The sequence below is a fragment of the Epinephelus fuscoguttatus genome, linkage group LG20 (assembly GCF_011397635.1).
Source record: "Epinephelus fuscoguttatus linkage group LG20, E.fuscoguttatus.final_Chr_v1".
Lineage (NCBI taxonomy): Eukaryota > Metazoa > Chordata > Actinopteri > Perciformes > Serranidae > Epinephelus > Epinephelus fuscoguttatus.
The window spans coordinates 35,027,298-35,042,181 of record NC_064771.1 but is presented as its reverse complement, the minus strand read 5'-3'; the positions used below and the strand labels follow the sequence as shown (position 1 = coordinate 35,042,181).

At 42.0% G+C, this 14,884-nt stretch overlaps 1 protein-coding gene across 2 annotated transcripts in view; it reads right to left on the bottom strand.

Annotated features, from left to right (window-relative positions):
- Positions 1-3,573: 3,573 nt before the first annotated feature.
- Positions 3,574-14,884, bottom strand: part of LOC125880625 (poly [ADP-ribose] polymerase tankyrase-2) — a 42,833-nt gene continuing 31,522 nt past the window's right edge. For both annotated transcript variants that reach the window (XM_049563247.1, XM_049563249.1), the window contains exons 27-30: positions 14,546-14,651; positions 12,973-13,159; positions 11,304-11,460; positions 3,574-6,227 (exon numbers count right to left, since the gene is read on the bottom strand). In XM_049563247.1, coding sequence (XP_049419204.1) covers positions 6,165-6,227; positions 11,304-11,460; positions 12,973-13,159; positions 14,546-14,651 — 513 coding nt within the window. In that variant the 3' untranslated portion in view covers positions 3,574-6,164. The remainder of the gene's footprint in view (positions 6,228-11,303; positions 11,461-12,972; positions 13,160-14,545; positions 14,652-14,884) is intronic.

Below are 14,884 nucleotides of genomic sequence, written 5' to 3'. Positions count from 1 at the left end.
TTTACAGTGTCTGTCAGGTTTGTGTTTCCCTCTTGCTACTAGCTGCTCGCTAATTCCTGCTATCAGCTGTTTCCTGTTTATCCACCGCCAGTGGCTCGCACGTGCAGCGTCATCAACAGCTCCTCCCACAAGTCATCAACAGCCCCTCCTGTTGAGGAAGGCCACCTCGGTCTGTTTAAACTAAAAAGGCTCCGCCAATATGTCTACCCTACGAGGTGGAAAATTGGGCACCTTGGATCAACTCGCCAATCCGGCTCTGTGTGTCTAAATGCTCGCAGCTTGCCGGCAAAACGGCCCAACATTCGCCGAAAATCTGGCAGTGTAAAAGGGATTTATGATTCAGGGTCAAAGCCATGATTGTGTGCACACGGTTTTCAACATGGAGGTTGTGGAGCCGGCTAGCAGCTAAGGGTGCTAACTCAATGAACAGCAGGAAGAACAGTAACTGTGCCGACTGAGCTTACGGTGCTCGCCAGGAGGGATATAGAGGGTGGAGCTAATCTTCCTTGACAACCTGACAGCAGTAACCGCCATACGAGTGCAGTAATGTTGGATTATTGGTTGTACTACCGTTGGCAGGTAAAAAGACGACAGACTCCTTCCAGTGTCCTCCTGGATATCGTACGTCATGGAGCACTGTCAGGTTCTGTTCACGGTTGTTGTTGATTGGTGTTGAGTTGGAGTTCATCTCCATTTTCTCACTGAATATTTTGATTTCCTCAGTGCTCTTATTCACCTCCTCAAGTAATTGAGAAATGATCTTTTCAGCCCCAAATATTCAGGCAGCATCTCACTTCATCTTCAGTCCAGGTTTCTTCTCTGCCACTCCACATTTTGCAGCACACATGCTAAAGGGCTGCTGGTTCTTCACCAGTCACCAAAACAGGAAAAAAGTTTGAAAGTTGTGAAAGTTGAAAACGCTGTAAACGTGTGGATGGATGAAATCAGATTCAAAACAATACAACACCATATACCAATATTCGCACTCCCACCTCGTCACATATTGGTCAAGGACTTTCTACAAGGTACAAGGTACCCTGGGTGTGTTGGCTGTTGACGTTCTGGGTTGGTATTCAATGACTCTGGAGTGAGACTGGGTATATATAACACAAATTTAATGTGTCTTCCTTATTTCTGCTTGTTTTCATCTGCTAGCTCAATGTTGATATCGACCAAGTGTACGATCACGTCAGTCAGTCTGCGCTCCACATCATGATAAATGAAGGAAAACAGCATTTTAATGAGTGAACCTTTCATTTGAAAGTAGATGCTTTGACAGGCATTTATCTAAAATGAGTGTAACAGAAACACATCAAATAGCCACCAATAATCATTTATATATATTAAACAAAGGGGTCGGTAGGCAGATAGAGTTTAAAATCTCCAACATCTTTTTCCTTGACATTTAGAAAGTTCAGTATTTCATATCTTTTTAAAAGATGCAAAAAGTTCCCTCCACACTCCCTGCACCCATATTCAGTTATTTAGCTAACATCTAATGCACTTCATGGTTGAATGTTTTCCCATTAATGACCCTTTCAAACACATAGCGTGAGAAGTTTGTTTCCAAAATGTCACAAATCCTGACATAAATGTCATTGATCTCATTTTGTCCAGGACTTTCCTTTAAATAGCACCATTTTTTTCTATCAATCAGTTTGCAGAGTCGGTGAGATGCTTACTGTCACATTTTGGATTCAAACACTTCACACCCAGCTGCTGGTTTCCTCCCAGTCTGCGCCTAAACAGACGAAATGAGGAACCTGCGATCAGTCCGACAGCACCACGGCACCATGCATCAGGGCACAAAACATCCCCATTAGTGCCCATTAACTTCACATTACAGACGACAGGAGAAGAAGTCACAACAGCAGAACAGTCAGAGTAAATTTACATACATGACATTCATTTTTTGTTTTTCCCTCTCTGTGGGTTTAACAGTTCGACTCAAGACTGGAGAGCAAAGAAATTAAACCGCTGTTTTTAAATCAGGTTTGTCTTTGTGTTACAATGCTTCAGCCACACTGCAGTGAAAGGGTTACATGGAAAACTACAAATAACTAAATAGTATTTTTTTTGTATTAAATATTATGTGAGATCTCAGGCTGTGACACACTGTTAATGTACTTAGACTTGAGAACTGTGAACCACATGAGCTTTGTCACTGTGTGACTGCAGAGACGGAAATTGATAAAATTGTCTGTATACCTGCAGTGCAATTACAACTTAAGGGGAAACTGAATTGTCCACGTCTCCATGTACCAGAGCCAGAATAATTACCACTAACTTGCAGACTCACATGAATAAGATGGGTTGTTGTAAGTCAGTCACAGAAATAAGAACTCTTAAATCAACATAATAAGTCATATGTCAGTCACTGTTGATTGACTGAGAGAAACGAACCCCACAAACAGCAAAGATAATGTCAGACAGAATGTTGAAGCAAAAACAAAATGGCAGTTCAGTCTGATATCAGGTCAGGTTTGAGCTTTTAAAGGTACTGTAAATTAAATCCAGATAGACTCATCAGTTACTGTATTAGCTATGTAGAAAGTTCAAGCACATCAGCTCTCAAACACTGTTTGAATGACACAGATGGGTCAGTGTTTGCATTTTATCATGTCATACTGTCAGACTGTAGTTTCCAGCAGCAGCCTGGTTGTAAACAGGTGAAACTCAGCTCAGGGCATATTCGTACCATCAAGTGTTTGTTTTTGTCACTGACAGGCTCACTGTTATTCTAGGTGTCTGATGACATTGAGGAGATCCCTACAGAAATAGACCTTTTTGTTTAAGAGCAAGATCCTTTTTGTTTAACCAAAAATAGCCCGAAATCACCATCGCCAAACCCACCAGACTCTATTTCAATAAACAGTACATTTTAGCGTGTATGGAGCCGACACATTTTCTTCTGGTTTAGCTCTCTGCTAACTTGACTGGGGATAAAGTTATTTAATCATGTGCACATGGCTAACTTCCTGTTAAGCACTACGCTAACTTGAATGAGGATAAAAAATGATTAAATCCTCTGTGAGCAGCTAACTTCTGGTTTAGCTCTCTGCTAACTTGCCTGGGGATAAAGTTATTTAATCATGTGGACATGGCTAACTTCCTGTTAAGCACTATGCTAACTTGACTGGGGATAAAGCTATTTAATCATGCGCGCATGGCTAACTTCCTGTTAAGCACTACGCTAACTTGACTGGGGATAAAGTTATTCAATCATGTACAAGCGGCTAACTTCCTGTTAAGCACTACGCTAACTTGACTGGGGATAAAGTTATTCAATCATGTACAAGCGGCTAACTTCCTGTTAAGCACTATGCTAACTTGACTGGGGATAAAGTTATTTAATCATGCGCGCATGGCTAACTTCCTGTTAAGCACTACGCTAACTTGACTGGGGATAAAGTTATTCAATCATGTACAAGCGGCTAACTTCCTGTTAAGCACTATGCTAACTTGACTGGGGATAAAGTTATTTAATCATGCGCGCATGGCTAACTTCCTGTTAAGCACTACGCTAACTTGACTGGGGATAAAGTTATTCAATCATGTACAAGCCGTTAACTTCCTGTTAAGCACTATGCTAACTTGACTGGGGATAAAGTTATTTAATCATGCGCGCATGGCTAACTTCCTGTTAAGCACTACGCTAACTTGACTGGGGATAAAGTTATTCAATCATGTACAAGCGGCTAACTTCTTGTTAAGCACTATGCTAACTTGACTGGGGATAAAGTTATTTAATCATGTGCGCATGGCTAACTTCCTGTTAAGCACTACGCTAACTTGAATGAGGATAAAAAATAAAATCCTCTGTGAGTAGCTAACTCCTGGTTTAGCACTCTGCTAACTTGACTGGGGATAAAATGATTTAATTTTGCAGCTGTTCTAGATCAAATCCGAACAATAATAAGTCATTTTGCGGAGGTTGTGCTGCTCAGAAATATCCACTGATTTACAGACACTTCTTTTAAGTGTAGGTCTGTGGGAAAAAGTCTTTTTGGATCACATGAGATTACATGACAGACCCAGATGTTGTAATTCCACCTTTGGCCACTATGTAAAATTAGCTTCAAAGCCCGGCCTTCGTCCTGAGGGCTTGAGTAAAAGCTGTACTAAGGTAATCCTTCACTTAAAAAATATTCAGTCTGATGTCACGTTAGCTGTTTTCCAGTCATGTGGAGTTTGACAAAGAAATATGTTAGAAAGAAAAAAAAAAAGGTTTTATTTCTGTAGGTTGACTTACAACAGGGGTGGCTAAACTACGGCCCATGGGCCAACTGTGGCCCGCTGCCCATTGTTAAATGGCTCACTGCGAATTCATAAATAGCATAAATAGCATATTTCTAATAAGTTGAACCGTATGTACATCGCACAGCCTGGTTTAAACACGATGTTGCTGTCATCTCGAACCATCATCTTATAACTTCTGGGAACTCCAATAAATTACTGTAATGTCATATGTTAAACTGTTTAGTAGTGTTGTATTTTAATTGTGAAAGAAAATTAGGTTTCTATGGCAAATGGGCTTTTCTAATCTAGAAACACTGACTTTCTCGCCGTGTAACTGTTTGAAAACTTTGCATTTACAACTGTCTGGCCCGCGACTCTTTTTGTTTTTCTGTATATGGTCAACTATCAAAATATCGGCCGACCCGGACTTACAACAACCTGAACAGCTGCGTCAATCTCTCACAACTAAAATGACCATTTTCATGGCATTTTCATGGAAGAATTAGTTTCCCGTTCTTATTACAGCCTACAAAGTCCTGATGGACTGCGGTCAATCATCAGCAGCCGTATTAGAATCACTGAATAAGAGAAGAGGTTATTTGTAAAAACAGGTAAATGCCAGCCATTTTTAAAATGAATTTACCAACATCGGTTTGATTGATACTCCCTGGAGTGTCCAAAAAAGAAGAAATAATAAATAAAAATATAAAATATTTATAATATAAAAATATAAATAAATAAAATAAAAACATGATTTAGGAAAATAAATACAAATGTAAATATCAAATGAACAATGACCCCTTGATTGGGAGCTGTGGGACATTGTGGGTCATCAGGGACATCTCTGCCGTTTGTCTGTCTTAATAAAAGGTTTCAGCTGCTGATAAACATATTCAGGTTTTCTCACATCATGTGATTGGCTGATCAGCACAGTGCTATCCAATCAGATGCTGCTTCTCATTAAGGCCGATTCATGAATTGAACTCTCCAGAGCCGCAGAAAGAAAATCACGTCTTCAGACTGTCTCCAAACCCCAGCAGAGATTTTTCTTTTCAACATTATAAATGTTAATAAACTAACATGCTTGTACAAAAGAAGATTACACAACATCTTTGTAAAATAAAACCAATACTTCACCTCGTTAGGATGTTGCCAGGCAACACATAAGAGTTGTTTGTGGAAATGTTTGTCAGAGAGAGACTCTTCAGAAGGGACGAGTCACTTCCAATAACATCAGTGTCAGAAAACAATGAGTTTCAGTGACGGTTTATGTTTCTGAGAACAACTGTTAGCTGTGAAAACATCTCACTGTAAGTCGCTTTAGTTTAAGAAGTAAATATTTCTGTATGGATCAAGAACATGTGGCCATCTTTACTTTTATTAATGCCTATAAATGCATGCTGGGTAAATAAAAATGGTGTCAGTTGTCAAACTAAAAACAAGATGTTTGACTTTTTTTGACCGAGGCATCAGTCAGTACTGGGTAGTACAGGTGAGTGGTCTCTTACTGGTTGGAATTACTCCCAGATATCCTGTCAACAACATGTTAAGCGTTGGCAGCGATGTGCTTTGTGTCTAACTATGACACTGATGTGATGAAAGTGACATGTCCTCTCTGAAGCCGCAGCACACTGAATCACTGGACGATACTGTTTTAGTGACAAAAGGACAAACTCAACAGTCACATCACGTCACATCATGAAACAACTCATGGTTCATAAAGTGCATAAAACAAACTATAGAAAAAAACAACAACAGGCGTCTGATAAAAACCTACATGTTTTATACATTGTATAAATAAAGTTTTTCTTTGTGCATGCAGTTAGTAACGCCATGGCTCAGCTGATAGGATAAGGTGAGCTCTCTTCTTCTGCATTTCTTCGTATTTTCCTCCTCTGACACTTCCTTCATCGTCCTCTTCCTCCTCATCCGTCTGCAGACTCGTCAGGTTTCATGATCTGGTATGTGATCAGGTACTCTGGATACGCCTGTGGGCAGCAAAGAGGCATTCACTGACACTCAGTAAAAACAAACACTTAAGACACCAGCAAAGCACAAAGCCCACACTAAAATGATACAGGAAGTAGTTAGTTTGATTGTAAAGCTGTGTCAAATTTTTGGATGCACCACCGAGACGTAAGGTTCATCTGAGCTACTCTGGTGTTAAGTAGACAGTTTAATTCCCTTTTCATTTGGAATGAAAGTTCATTCCTATTAAAAGTGATCTTGTAAACACCTAATTCGGAATGAAAATGGCCAATGCGATTGAAAATTCAATCTGATGTAAGGAGCTGGAATATTCCGTTTCTAATTCCGAATGAACGAATTTCTCGCACTTGTATACACTCATTCCTCTTTAAGTTCATTCCGGTCTTTCTGCGCATGCTCGTTTCCTTGCCCTTCTGGCGCGATGACGTATATAGCGCACACGACTGATATGCAGCAACAGGCTGAGATAGAGCAGTCGGACTCGTTGCAATCACCGGTTTCCATTCGCCAAAGCACGGTCTTCTATCTCCCTTCTTCGACCTTCTATCTCCCTTCTCCTCCTCAACAGATGAAGCATTAGCAGAACAAGGTTGTTGTTGTACTGCTGCTTCAAGAATATAAGCAAAACAAGCCTGAAAAAGGCACTAAGAACGGCGTCGTCAAGCATCTTGTTATCCGGAGTGAGGACTACAGTGTTTTCTTCCGGTAAATGTAAACACGTAACATCTGCCCCGCCCCCTATCCAATCAGAAACCTTCCCTGCCCCAAACTTGCGTGGACCTGAATAAAGGCTATTAAACTGATCTCCGTGTAAACCCTCATTGGGAATGAATATTTCCCATGTAAACTACCTGGAAAAACTTTAATTCTGAATGATTTCATTCAGATTTATTTAATTCCAAATGAGAAGTCATCATATAACCGAACCCACTGTCTCAGAAAATGATATTTTCACTTCCTGTGGCCAATCAGTGAAAAGCACTATTCTCTCTGACAGCTAAAAATGCTAACGTTAATCAGCAAACAACAAAAAGGTTCGTAAACAAGGACAAAGCATTATGATTAGGTGATAACTACATAACCTTAACCTACATCCAGAATAACAACAGTGACCTAGGTCTTACACCTAGCACCTAGGTGAACTTATTCCCATGTTGGAACTATTTTTGCAACTGTTAAAGTCCAGGTAAAGCAAAAATAAATATACGTCATTAAGAATTTGGCTAAATCTGTATGTTTAAAAAAAGTCGACAAGTTTATAAAATTATGTTTTAAAATCATGAAAAAATAGGCTGCTCTGAGACACTGGGGGCGTGTCCGCTGAATGCACTGAGGCCACGCCCACTCACAAGAAGCACTAAAGCCACGCCCACACACAGGAAAGCTGCAGCCTCTTTTAATCATAGCACTATGATGGATGCTGCATCTAGCAGCTTTTTTGGAATAGGACAGCCACAAATGTTTGAGCCACCAGAGCCAGAATCAAATTTAGAGCCAAAGTACTCTGACCTGCCTGAAAATCCACTTGGTACTGCTTGGTCTGCGAAAGAACGGCAAGGGCTCTGGTTCTGATACAGTGTAGGGACGGGGCTTATACTAAGGGTTGCTCCATTGTGTCACTGGACAGGCTTTTAGCACAGAAATGGTGAAGAACAGTTTAATGGTCTAACTCTACGATTCAGTGGGGTAATATGGGGGAAGACGCCCCCCTTAAGAATAAAGTCACTTTACTGCAAAATTAAAAAATATCTGGATCTGATTTTAGCATTCGTAGGATGGCGGAACGGTCTGCAACGGTGTTTGGGTGGGTGGAACACGTCAGGTGGTATCTACATGAATGCCAGAACCAAAGGTTTATTCACTTCACCTGTCAGTGGTTTGAATGTTTCTGCTGATCAGTGTAGTTCCCCGTCTTTACACATGTTTTTAACAGGTGTTTTCTAACCTGTAAAATGTGTCTTATGTAGTTTTCAGATTTTATTTCACCTGACTTTAAAATGTTAGTAACTCAGTGCAGAACTGTGCTGATGTTTGGGCCTCCTGATGAGTCAGTGGTATAACTGACAGACTACGGTCTTGTCATTAACAGTGATCTCATGTTGTGTCATGTGGTTTTGTATCTGGTCTAATCTTCTGGGTCGTCAGTGGTCCGGCTACAAAATTTCCACCAAATCACAAAGACTGAGAAACAGACACTGTGATAATGTGAGACGGCTGAGTGAAGAGCAGCCTGCAGCTCCACATCTCTGCAGTCCTGCTGCTCTCCAGACATCAGCTTTGTAATTCCACACACTAATAGCACCGCTGATTGCTCGAGTGGACATCTATTCACGCTGGATCGTGAAGTGCCACTTATGAACAGCTACGGGTTTCAGCAGAAGACATTATATGTCCAATTGACTGAGCACAAGCTGTGCTCTCCACTTATACAACGACTAAGTGATATATATAGAATATATGTAAGGGTTAATGCCCTACGAGGTGTCCATTATCAGGAATGAATGGACTTCCGCAGGGCATTAACCCGCTTATACCATGGTCACTTACCAAAGAAATGAATATTAAATAAATGATTTTTGCTTTAATGTTTTTCACAGTAAAAATCATGAGTTTTTCACAAGCCACAGCTGAGCGGACTATTTAATCTATGTAGCCATGGAAACACGCTGTGGCTGTGGCCGCAACCAAAACAAAGTGTGTCATGAGCCACTCCTCCCTCTACCTCTGCTTCTTCCCACTTTAACCTGAATAACAAACCAGGGCTCGGTGCTCCAGTTTGATCCAAACAGAGAGCCGGAGCTAGACTAGCGGAGGCTAAATGGCTGTGCTTCCCTCCGTCATGCTGCGGCTAACCCTCCGCCAGCCGCTCCCAGCTAGCTCCGGTTTGTTATTCAGGTTAAAGTGGGAGAGGCAGCAGATCTGTGGGGCAGCTGAGTGAAGTGGAGCCTGAGGAGGAAGCACCGGTTAGCCCTGGTTTCATTCCGCTCTCTGCCATTTCATTTTGAAAATATGCGCTGCCAGTGCTCACTGGCTGGGGGGGGGGTTCACATGAACATACATGAACACGCAGCCGGACCGACTTGTAAACAATGGGCTGGAGATCAACACAGAGAGAGGGTGTGTGAGGTCATGCTATACTCCAGATGAAATTACACCTCTAGTTCTTCACATAGCAATTTTTTAATTCCTTCAATCTAGAAATGATGAATTTCGCTTATTGCTCCTTTAAAATTAAATGCTACATTACCATTAATACTGAAATTTGAAAGTGATATGGGTATGTCCATCATAGTGGCATTTGAGCTGCCCATTTCGTTGTCTTCTTGGTGTTGGGCTCATCCTTCTCATCTTCTAAATTATTTAATTCTTCCGGTGTCACCTCCTTGTGCCGTTTCTCCCTTTTGTTTTCATTCTCTATCTTCTCTTCTTCTGCATCCCAGTCATCAAAATGATCAAATTCACCAATTAAATTAAATGAAACGATAAAATCACTCATGATGCCCGTTGTAATCCGTTGCCTCTGCTTTGAGTCTTCGTTGCTATGGTTACAAACTAGCAGTTGAGGCAGCGCAATAATTTAGAACCTGTCATCAGGCAATTTGACCGGAACGTCTTTTTAGCTGTCCTATAACACCTTTTAACGGACACCCTGCAGCCAATCACAACTGAGTATTCACCCAGACCATGGTATAATACAGAACATGCGCTTCAACTAGTAGCAGCAAAGTCTGGTAGCTCTGCAATTTTACTTAGTTTTACTGAATTTTTATTATATTTTTCTGAACTTCTGAAGACTCAGAAAGTATACCATGAGTGCAGTCTCAGGTGTTTTATGGAAACATGGTTGAATCAAAACATCTCAGACTGCAACGTGGATCTACCTGGCTTCACTCTCATACGAACGGACAGAGACTCTGAAGCTGGTGGCAAGAAAAACGGTGGGGGCCTGGCTTTATTTGTGAACCAGAGATGGTGCAGTCCTGCACATATTACTGTCAAGGAGAAGATGTGTTGTCCAGATATTGAACTTTTGGCAGTTGGTATGAGGCCAACTTAGGTACCAAGAGAATTCAGTCATATCATAACAATACTTGTGTACATCCCACCCAAGGCAAGTGCTGAAGTTCCATGTGAAGTTCTCCATGTACTCGTTGCTAAGATACAGACTAAACATCCTGAGGCACTATTGATAATATCAGGAGACTTCAACCATGTTTCCCTCTCCTATCACCTGACTGGATTTACACAGTTTGTTAACTGTCCAACCAGAGAAAATAAAACCCTTGATCTGCTGTATGACAAAGTCAAAGAAGCTTAGAGAGCCACTGCCTTACCACCACTGGGCAGGTCAGAACACAACTTGGCACAGACTTCCTGTGTTGTGCCGGTACCAAAAATTAAATGTCCAGCTGAATTTAATGACTTCAGACCAGTAGCCCTTACTTCGCACTTCATGAAGATCTTGGAGCGGCTTATTCTACGCCTACTGAGATTTGAGGTCAAAGACAAACTCAGCCCCCTGCAGTTTGCATACAAACAACAAACTGGAGTGAACAATACTGTCCTCTACATGCTTCACCGTGCCCTAGCTCACCCGGAGGAACCCGGCGCTTATGTGAGAATCATGTTCTTTGTTTTTTCAAGCATATTCAACACCATCCAACCCAACATACTCAAAGACAAACTCACAGAGATGGCAGTGGATCCTTCCTTTATCTCCTGGATCACAGATTACCTGACAGGAAGGCCACAGTAATTCAGGTTGGGGAGCTGTGTTTCTGGGACATTAATGAGCAGCACGGGGGCTCCACAAGGGACTGTCCTGGCTCCATTCCTGTTCACACTGTACACGGCGGACTTCAAATACTCTGACTCTGAGTCCTGCCACATCCAGAAATACTCGGACGACACTGCTATTGTGGCGTGTATCAGGAATGGGCAGGAGTCTGAATATAGGGACCTGATAAAAGCCTTCAGTGAGTGGAGTCACAAGAACTGTCTCCTCCTGAACACCTCAAAGTCCAAGGAAATGATCATATAATCATGTATAATCATGTATGAGACAAGTTGCCCACCTGCTCTCCTCTGTAGATGACATACTCGGCCAGAGCGAGACCGTTCACGCTCGGCCTGCCGGTGACAGAGTGGTGACCAGGTGGTGAGTGAGCCATCTTCATGGCACTGAACTGCAGGAAGGACTTCCCCAGAGTCACCCTGCAGAACAACAGGTGCCTGCCAGGGACAAAAAGAGACGCTGACACAAAGTGCATTATACTGTGTGGAAACACTGTAGAGAGATATACGCAGTTATTAATTCAGTACGTATTGATTTTAGATTATTGGAGGTTTGATTGTAACAGTTTGTCTCAAGACGACATGAGTTTACGTTTCTTCTTCTCTGAGGGGGAAAACAAAGCATTTGCTACCATGCTGTACAGTTGCTACGCAAATCCAGAGTTAAGGGGAATTTTAAACACGTACCATATTTTATCATGTTTCTGTGTTAGGTGACTAAAGGGAACAATATTTTGTGGCCAAACAGGTTGTAATGTCACCATTCTGGAATTGTTGGCACCGTCAATTTATGTCGACTAAAAGTGTTTGTTTTTGCCACTAGCCATGTTTCCATCAGCCTGTTTAGATGCGCATCTATAATTATCGCATCAGAAAATTATGATGGAAACGCCAAAATTTGAATTAAAATCCCCTGATTCGCTAAACTAAAATATGCTCGCTTTAGCCGGGTTTTGGTTGATTTGAAAAAATGCTGATTCGCAAAACGGGGGATGGAAACAGTTATGTTCGAATTAAGTCTGACGTAGCGCACCTCTCTCCATGGTGATATCCACACTGCGGGTCGGGAAGGCGGTAATGCATTTACAAGCTGGTTGCCAACCGCCAGAAAACGTAGAAGAAGAAGAATGCGAGACTTGTTTTGTTTCCGGTTCTGCGGAAAACTCGAGCAAGTTCGTAGTTTTCACCAAAGTCCGTACATTTAATGGAGCCACACAGGATTCGTATTTCTTTTAATGCGCATTTCCCAATGATTCCAATCACTTTTGACGGAAACATAGCTGTCTCCAAACATGCACAGAATTCATTAAAACATTTCAGTCCACGACATCACGGCTGTAAATGTTAGTTTTGCTAAATTTTGCTTTAGAGAGCTCGACAGCATTAAACTGCTAATTTAAAATGACGTGAAATACAAGCGGTCTTTCCTTGTAGTCGAGCGATCCACTGACTGAAATTTTAATGTACTGTGATGTAAATGTTTTGTCTTCCATTTTATTTTCTGTTGGCTTCGCTGACTGCGTACCCTCTGGTCCCCAATGGTTAGCTAACGTTAGCCTTGGCACCTCTGCACTGAGCACCACCCAGGTCAGGTGGAAACTAACGTTAGCTAACGGCACTGCTCATTTGGGGATTACTATAAGTTGTCTCCAAAAATAATAAAAAATACCTGACCTTCAAACACCTAACACGTAGTTACAGTTGCTAAGGAAATGATTCGACAAACACTGATTAGACGTGGGGTTTAGAGAACGGTCAGTTTTGTTAATAATGTGAGAATATTGTGTGTTTTCCTTTGATGTTTGAAACTCACTAAGGCAGCTCTGAAAATGAAGTGAATCTCGACAAAGACTTGTTAAACTGACATATTTAAATCATTCACTTGAAAACGCCTAACAAAGAGAGTCAAACATGTTGTTCTGTGAGGGGGGGGGAGTCCTGAAGGCACACCTGTGGCAGATGTAGCAGGAGCGGTCTTTGTGCAGCGGGCAGCCTGTCCCCCCTCCGATCCCGTGAACGTACTGGTTGCTCTTTGATGAGTTCTCGGCAAAGTAGATCCCGGCGCCGAACATCCCACCGATGTAGGCGTGACGCTCGTCAAAGCCTTTGTGGATGATGGCGTTGACGAACGGAGAACCTGGGAGGGAAAAGTCACAGTGCCATCGATACAAGTTCAACTGGTATGAACATTACTATCACTACTGCTACTACTACTACAACTTCTCCTGCTGCTGTTACCAGTACTACTACTGTCACTGCTCCACCTAATGTGATGACTGCTACTTTTCTACTTCCATTATTGCCACTGCTCCCATACTACCTACTGCCAAGTGTTACTAGTGCTACTGTTACTACAACTGTAATTACTGGCTTTTCTATCATGACTAACTGTACTACTGTTATGATGCTCTTCTACCACTATTGTTTCTATCACTACAGACCCGGCGGCATGGGCGGGCATTGGGGGGCAGTGCCCGCCCACAGAGTCAGCTGTGCCCGCCCTCGACTGGAAGCTGTTTATTTTTGGGGGGTTTTGTTTTTTTAACTCAGAGTGGCCAACTCTCTCTTATTCCTATCTCGTTTTGACGATCATACAGTTCAACCAATCCAACCAACAAATGAAGTCAACTTTCAGCCAATTACAGACAGAGGGGGCGGGTGCTGACTCATTCATTCATGGACAGCATCGATAATTAATATCGCCGCGAGGCGCGAGCTATGGATATCCGGAATTATTTCCAAAAAAATATAACGACGAGAAGTGACAACGCGAACGGGGGGGAGCAGGAAGCAGCAGCACCATTGACTTTAACTGGAAACGTAAGCACTGAAGTCAACAGTAACACTGAAGTAAACATTCATGCTAGGGACTTGACTCAAAAATTTAGGAATGAGTGGAAAGACAATGTGTTAAGAAGGTTTCACACACTCCACAAACGCCGCCTGCCACTCTACTGAAAGTGACACACACACACACACACACACACACACACACACACACACACACACACACACCTTACAGATACACCCACTTAGGGTACTTAAAGGCAGAAGGGTAACACTGATTTGTTCTGCTCCTTGTGCTCCCTAGCTGCTGTAGCTACCTCTCCTAGTTTGAATGTTTACTTCAGTGTTCAGCTTGACATCAGTGCTTATGTCTCCAGAAATGCTTGACTTTTGAGTTGAATAAATGGACAGAGCACTACAATAATGTTTTTTGTTTGTTTTTTTAGATTTTGGGATGAACTGCCCCTTTTTGGTGAGGGAAAATAATATTTCTCAGCACTGTAGGAGTGGTCACAGAGCCATTGTTCAGCCTGAAGTAGTTTGAAAAAGTTTGCCCCCCTAAAAAAATTTAGTGCCCCCCCTTTAATTTGTTTCTGCAGCCGGGTCTGTATCACTACAACAACTACTAGTATTGCAGGCTGCTACTACTGCTACACATTATCATTGTTATTACTGTTTCTCCTCATCCTAACCCTAATACTACTGCTACTACTGATAATACAGTTAATATTCTGACCATGGAAGAGCATGCGCTCATTGGAGTGGTTGTGGTTTTCCTCTGAAACTTCCTTCCTGCGGTGAGTGTACCTCTCCCACAGCTTCTTGTTGCAAACCTTCTGGATCTGAAAGACAAGAGGTCAGACGGAGGTCAACTGGAGGTGCAGACAGTGATCAGGACATCACACGACTGCAGGAACACATCAGTTAATTACGGTAATACAAATGGTTTTCCTGCACGTGACTGAATGGATAGATGTTGGCCGGTCGGACCACAACTACTGGTTTTGTCCAGATGTTAATGTCTGTTCTTGTGTTTAGTGCTTATTATGTTAGTAGGGATGCACTGACTTTCACC